Source organism: Schistocerca piceifrons, chromosome 3 (genome assembly GCF_021461385.2).
Source record: "Schistocerca piceifrons isolate TAMUIC-IGC-003096 chromosome 3, iqSchPice1.1, whole genome shotgun sequence".
Classification (NCBI taxonomy): domain Eukaryota; kingdom Metazoa; phylum Arthropoda; class Insecta; order Orthoptera; family Acrididae; genus Schistocerca; species Schistocerca piceifrons.
The window spans coordinates 106221527-106229302 of record NC_060140.1 but is presented as its reverse complement, the minus strand read 5'-3'; the positions used below and the strand labels follow the sequence as shown (position 1 = coordinate 106229302).

Sequence of the window (7776 nt, the reverse complement as noted above, 5' to 3'; positions counted from 1 at the left end):
GAAAAAAAAATCGGAGGCCTTAGAACTTGAATGCACCTCGTATGTTACCTTAACTCAAAAAGGCATGGAGTAAATCACATAAAGCAGTGCTGCAGATACAGGAATGAGCTAAGAAAAGATAACAGACAAGGAAAGGCCATCAATTAACAATTGGCTGAGAGAGCATGCAAACTGGAGGTAAATCAAATAGTGGAGTCAAGTTTGACATCAATATTCATTAGAAATTAGAGTTGCATTTAGTACAAAGAATCAGTGACAATTCTCTAGTAAAAAAACAGGGAAAGAGGAAAATATAGATGGGCAGGGTAGTGGTTGACTGAGAGGAATAATGAGTCTACAAATATAATTTTGACTGTGCATTTCCGAACCTTGACATTTATTTCAAGAGCGGAACAATTTGCTTCACAATATTGACTGAACATCAGAATCTGAAAAATATACAACGAAGCCAGGAGGAAAGAGACTTCCACAAAATTAATTCAGCCACATATAGTAAATACAGAAAATTGCTTAATTACAAGTAATATAATGAACATGATTGTTAATCATTGCATACCAACTGATACAGTTATAAAAACACATTGTACCAGACCATAAAACAGAACAAATCTTTATGAAAGCTAATTGGTACTTTAGGCCTATCCACTTTTACTTTAAGGGAAGCAACAATGATAAATAAATGTGACAAAATGAGTATGAACACCTAATGATGAAACAGTCTTGAATTACTTATATCTGAGCATTGTGAAAAACACACGCCTATGTTGGACAAACTCAGACAATAATTTTATTTATTATTTCATGGTGCAGAGCGGTCTGGTTGAATTAAGTGCAATTTGCAAACAAAATATGTGCAGGATTACAAACTACTGAAATAAAGTAATGAAAAAGTTACATATAAAAACAGTGTAAATAATACACCACAAAGAAAAATAAGCTGACAATCAGCTTTAAGGACAAGCAAAAAAACTGTTCTTAATTAGAAAGAGGGATACATACAGAGAGAAATAAAGGCAACCTTTTAGTTAACCTTCCTTTCTGACACCAACAGAGCTAACAGTTATCGCACACTTTATTAGATGTGTATCATTTTATCAGATACAATTACCATATCCAATAGAAATATCAAGTTGTTATAATATACTGTTAAAAATAATTATACTAAACACCCTTCTGAACTCTGGAAGTGCTACTGTGTTTTGCCTTCAAACCTGAAAGCTGCTTTAGTTGAGACAACTTGCAGGAATCTTACATGATCAAACAAGTTTACATTCAATCATGCACAATAACATTTAAGAACACGTCTTGGAGAGAACCAGTCCTCTGTAGTTGGACGTGGCGCTGGAGAGCTATGATCACTAATATTAACGGCGTCCAACCTTTTGCCAATTTCCATCATCTCCATCTTCAACTCCAATGGGTGGAGGCTGTTGTTCACCAGGACGGGCTACAAAAAATTTGAGGACTATGAATTTATGGACAAAGTACTACTTTAAAAAAAAAAAAAAAAAAAAAAAATATGCATTTCAATTCTATATGAAATCATCAATACAATCTTTGTAAATAATTAGTAATTTTTTGTCTCCATTATACCCAAATCTTCCAGTCCAGTTTGTGTAAATTACCACTCTCATTTGTTACTAGCATCCACATAATTCCCCTATTGCCTTGACCACCACAATTATGTTTCTGTTGACCTTTCACCTCATTTTACATGTCTCTAAATAAAAAGCAGATATGGTGACAAAATTCAAAGAATCTGAAGTCTCGACACAGAGCATCCATGGAAGTAGTCCCTTCAGCAAAACTAAACCCGGAACAAGTTTGTAACATGTAGATATAAACTGCTGTTAAACAACTAAAAACTGAGGATGAAATAACAATCTATATAATTCATAAAGATGTGCCTGAAATGCAGTAAAAATCTTGAAGCAGGTAACGGATGGAAATGATTTTTTCAAATCACATAGATAAAAAGATGCCAAAAAACTACAACAGCTATCACAGTCTAGGGAATATTACTGACTGCCGTAGTGAAAGACAGTTAAATCATGATGAACACAGGGATACTTTTAACACATTTATTGCAATTTTGAGATTTAAGGAATGACTGAGACACACAGAGAGCTATCATAAATTAATCTTATTTTTCCGAGCTCAAACTTAAGTCAAAATTCCTTTTATCTAGAACATAAGACTGACAGATTTACACTCACGTCTGTTTTCACGCAGTGGATCACCTCTTCTATCAGGACCAGCTGGCACCCGACGGCCATCTGGCGTGGCAGAAGTTGGCCCACTCCTCAGGTCATTGTCCTTGCTACCACCCGACCGCCAGTCACTCATTGGCATTGTATCTTTCCGAGGGCCAGCAGACAGAGGAAGAGGTCGCCTGAAATAATGCAAAAAAATTGTTTAGTAGAAATACTGTGTGTGAGCTTTGTCTGTGGGAAGTACTTTTATAATTTTCCCCACATAATGTATCACGTCTCCAACAGCTCTGACATAACTCTTTCAGTTTAAGTTTCATGGACTCACGTAGCATTTCAATCTTTAATTTTCTCATCAGCTATCCTCCACTATTGATTAGGTGCTCAGTTGAGCAATTTTACCCCTGCTGTTGTCCCATTTTCAGTTGTCTTAAAAATAAACGAAAAATGAGATGCAGGTGTAATTTGTCTTCTCTCTGTGGTTGTTGAACTGAGCACATGCAAAGAGAGGCGCAGTCATGTTTTTGTAACAGTTTTGTTTAAATAAATAGTGAATTTTAAAATAGTCTGATGCTATGTCAATTAATAACCTAGTCACTGATTTACAGAAGAATGCAAAGAAAAAGTTATTCTAAAAGGAAAGAAGATTTCTGTCGCCTGTCAGTGTACATTACATGAAAATAAATGAATGACGTATCTTGTATTGATTATAATTTATGTTACAGAAAGATACACATAGTTGTTTATAACCATGAAGTTTAGAACATAATAATTGTGGTAAGATATCTTTGGTCATGAAGTAGAGAAACTGATAAAGCTTCATTTACACACCACAGAGAGATACTATTTATTTAATGAATATTTAATAAAGGTGTAATATATAGTAACACTACAAATTGCAAACCAAAACGCTGCTACCTTGCTGCCGAGCGACGATCATCATCATTGGCCTCTGGTTCAACAGGTCTCTGAGCTGCCCTCCAGCTTCCAGTAGCCTGGAGAAATTGAACACAAATAACAATATGTGCTAAATATTTGCAGCTTCATAGAAACTGAAATCTACTTTAATGTCTATGTAGCACATTTCTTTCATTAAATAGAACCACTTTACGCCTATCACTGCATGGAGTAAAACACTGAAACGAATTGTATAATTCCTACAGAAAAGACTTAAATTCCATTTTTAAAATGTATCGACTGACACATTACAGTAGGGAGTAATGCAGGAAGAGCACGTATTAGGGAGAGGGGCTGGAGCAACAAAATTGCATTTGAAACCTCCAAAGCAACTAAATGTTCAAACCAGCACCTAAAAGGCACCACAAGTCTCTTTGGTAGATGTAATACTGTTTTGATTTGTTTTTAATTGCTTCAAGAAAATTTTAGTACTCCTTCATAACTTTAAAATACAGCACAAATTCTTTGAACGATGGAGATCTACATTTTCTATAGTAGATAGAACTGATGGAAATCAAATTGCTTGACTATTTTCTAGCAGGGGAACATTATGCACAAGACAAGTGAACTAATCGTTACGTTCACTTTTAGTGTACAGCTTCCAAAAAAGTATATGCATAGCAGCATTATAGCAGCGCCGCTGCAGATCTTTGTCCTGTTGACAGCTGACTATCTTCGGAAGGATGGGGGTGTGGGTGTGGAAAAGCACCCCTCAAAATATCAAACTTTATTCTTTCAGAAATCTACATACAACTTTGCCTAATATTTTAACATAAAATAAGAAATCTACATAGATTTTAGATGAAAAGCTAGTAAAAACAGTACATATCTGTTGATCACAAAATTCAGAGTGTGAAGCAGAAGTAATGACGAAGATCGTCAAGAAAAGTAATGACTGTGTGCCACTCCCAGTGTTGGTCCCCCACCACCACAATTGCAAACTTGCTAGTTAGCTCCTTCCCACACCTCTGTAAGCTGAGTTTTGCTGGCAAATGGTCATGCCTCTTTGGTCTGCGACCTTTCGAAATAGTAGGTGGTGGTTAGTGTTTAACGTCCCGTCGACAACGAGGTCATTAGAGACGGAGCCCAAGCTCGGGTTAGGGAAGGATTGGGAAGGAAATCGGCCGTGCCCTTTCAAAGGAACCATCCCGGCATTTGCCTGAAACGATTTAGGGAAATCACGGAAAACCTAAATCAGGACGGTTGGAGACGGGATTGAACCGTCGTTCTCCCGAATGCGAGTCCAGTGTGCTAACCACTGCGCCACCTCGCTCGGTTTTCGAAATAGTGGCACCCATTGAAAATCCCACCATATGTGAGCACACAGCCACAAAATGTTTGGCAAATTGAAATTTATAAACAAAGAAGGTTTATGGTGATAGCGCAATGAACGAGTCTTCAGTGAGGAGATGGTGCATTATGTTTTATCAGAGAAGAATCAGTGTGCACAATGAACATTGGAGTTTAAGGCCATCAGTAATTATGAATGACTTGAAAGCAACTGTGGACAACAAAATTCAGGAAAAGCGGCCTTTTACTTTAAGCACATCACATGAGACTTTCCACAAATTTCACGACTGCTTCTACATAAAATAATGACACTGCATCTTGGCTACAAAAAATGTGTGCATGGTGAGTGCCTAAGATTCTGAAAGATGTTAGTAAGACATGTCAATGTTAGTGATGAATATCTCAACAACAACTTATGTTTCTTACAGAACTACGGAGGGCAAACATCAGTCTATGGAGCATCATCTTTCGAACTCCCTCACAACAATCAGAAATCTCAACATCAGAAAAGCGATGGCAACAGTTTTCTGGGACTGAAAGGTTTTGATCCACGCGGAGTTCAAACCAAGAGGAGAAACAATGAATTCAAAGGCCTATGGTGAAATTCTCTAATTACTTTGGCATGCCATCCAACACGAGAAACGTGGAACATTGTCAGAAATGCGCGTTTGATTTATGGTGATGTACAGCTTTATGTACCAGCATGAATATAGTGATGACAAAAAAAGGAGGAGAGGGGGAGGGCCAGAGGGGGGGGGGGTTGTTGGTTTAAAGGGGGGGGGGGAGGGAAGGGACCAAACTGTGAGGTCATTGGTCCCCCGTTCCCAGTAGAACAATTACCCAAGGGAAAGAAGAAAACAAAGAAGACATATGGCACAACAGGAGAAAGGAAGAACCAGAAGAATGATAGGACGACAACAAACACTACAATGGACAAAACAGGACAAGAAAACCACAGAGAGATGCAAGAAACAGGAGAGGAGATTAAAAACAAGAAAGCAGATTACCATGTCTGGCTGACGATGAGATTAAAAAAACGAAGCCAGCCACACTGCAACACACAAAAAACCTCCAACTTAAAAGCCCTAGGGTGGAGGACACATGGGGACAAAGGACATGCGCTAAAACTCAGATCAAACGATAAAATCCACCATCACAAATAAAACGTAAAACTAAACCTACTGTTGAGGCATTGTCACCCAACACCAAAGGTAGGGTGCTGGGAAAGTTAAAAGTCTGCCACAGAGCAGCTAAAAGTGGGCAGTCCAGCAAGAGGTGGACAACCATCATTTGGAAGCCACAGCGACACTGAGGTGGGTCCTCACGACGTAGGAGGTAACCATGTGAGAGTCACATTTGGCCAATGCGGATTCCCTGCGAGAAGCCTGCAGGGAAGACTTCCACACATAGACAGCCCCCGCCTGTCAGCATGTTCATTGCCTGGAATTCTGGCATGTCCTGGAGTCCACACAAACTGGACCATTCCAGGGCAGAGATGGGCTCCTGGCTGTTCACTAACAAAGGATGGCGAGGGTAGCACTGGTCAATAGCTTGTAAGCTGCTCAGGGAGTCAGAACAGAGGAGATACAATTCAACAGAACAGGAACGGATGTATTTAAGTGCACGAGATATGGCCACAAGCTCTGCAGTGAATACACTGCAGCCAGCAGGCAAGGAATGCTGTTCAATATGGCCTCTGTGGACATAGGGGCAAAGACAACATTACCGTCAGCCATCAAGCCATCAGTGTAAACAACTTCAGAGCCCTGGAACACATCAAGAATTGAGAGGAAGCGACAGCGGAGAGCGGTGAAGTTAATGGAGTCCTTAGGGTCATGCAAAAGGTCCAGACGAAGCTTCGGCCGAGGTGTACACCATGGAGGTGTACGTGAATGGACTTCAAGTAGAGGGGAAGGAGTCCAGTTCAGAGAGAAGGGATCGCACGCGAACTGCAATTGTGAGTCCTGACCTGGGCCGCCGATGCGGGAGATGAACTGCTGTGGGTGGGAAGAGGAGACAGTAATACGGATGCTCAGGAGAACTACGAATGTGTGCAACATAACTGGTGAGCAGTTGTGTACATTGGACCCGCAATGGAGAGACTCCGGCTTCCAGCAGGACAAGTTATCGGACTTGTTCTAGAAGCTCCTGTTGCTAGGTGAATGCCACAGTGGTGCACTGGGTTGAGGAAACGCAATGCTGAGGGCGCCGCCGAACTGTAAACCAGACTCCCATAGTCAAGGTGGGATTGAACAAGGGCTCTGTAGAGCTGCAGCAGCGTAGAGCGATCTGCAACCTAGTTGGTGTTGCTCAGGCAGCAGAGGGCATTGAGGGGCTGCCAGCAGTTCTGCTTAAGCTGACAAAGGTGAGGTAGCCAAGTCGACCAACGGCAACACACAACTTTGGGGCTCAAAACTGGAAGCCGTAGGCTAGAGCCCATGACTGCACCTCGTGAATGGCTCCCTGTAGGCATCACTCAGCAACACCAGTACTGGAGGAGCAGTACGAAATGCATAAGTCATCCACATACATAGAAGGGGAGACTGAAGGCCCTACAGCTGCTGCTTGGCCGTTAATGGCCACTAAAAATAGAGATACACACAATACGGAGCCCTACAGAACACCATTCTCCTGGTTAGGCGGAGGGGGAGGGGGGGGGGGGGGGGACTATGGGAAGCACCAACTTGGACATGGAAGTACGGAGCGACAGAAAGTTTTGGATAAAAATCTGGAGTGGGCCCCAGAGACCCCACTCATACAATGTGGCAAGGATATGATGTCGAAAGGTCGTGTCATATGCTTTACGTAAGTAAAAAAAAAGACAGCAATCAGATGTTGGCGTCTGGAAAAGGTTGTTTTGGATGGCAGACTCGACGGACACAAGATTATCTGCGGTAGAGTGACCCCTGGCGGAAGCCCCCCTGACTTGGAACCAGTAGGCCACGTGACTGCAGGGTCCAACCCAACCACCAACACACCATACATTCCAGCAGCTTACAGAGAACGTTGGTGAGGCTGATGGGCCCATAGCTATCCACATCAAGAGGATTTTTACTGGGTTTTAGCAACGGAATGATGGTGCTCTCTCACTGCTACAATGGAAAGACGCCATCACACCAGATCTGGTTGAAGATGACGAGGAGATATCATTTGCAGTCAGACGATAGATGTTTAATCATCTGACTGTGGAACCGATCCGGCCCAGGAGCTCTGTCAGGGCAATGTGCAAGGGTGCTGAGGAGCTCCCACTATATAAATGCAGTGTTAGACGGTTCACTGTGGCTTGCAGTGAACAAGAGGACTTTCCTTTCTATCCGCT

At 41.5% G+C, this 7776-nt stretch overlaps 1 protein-coding gene across 1 annotated transcript in view; it reads right to left on the bottom strand.

Moving 5' to 3' along the window:
* Positions 1–355: 355 nt before the first annotated feature.
* The window catches only part of LOC124787745 (eukaryotic translation initiation factor 3 subunit A), a 62385-nt gene continuing 54964 nt past the window's right edge, over positions 356–7776 (bottom strand). The window contains exons 16-18 of the mRNA XM_047254611.1: positions 3129–3205; positions 2217–2392; positions 356–1447 (exon numbers count right to left, since the gene is read on the bottom strand). Of these exons, the coding sequence (XP_047110567.1) occupies positions 1365–1447; positions 2217–2392; positions 3129–3205 (336 nt within the window). The 3' untranslated portion in view covers positions 356–1364. The remainder of the gene's footprint in view (positions 1448–2216; positions 2393–3128; positions 3206–7776) is intronic.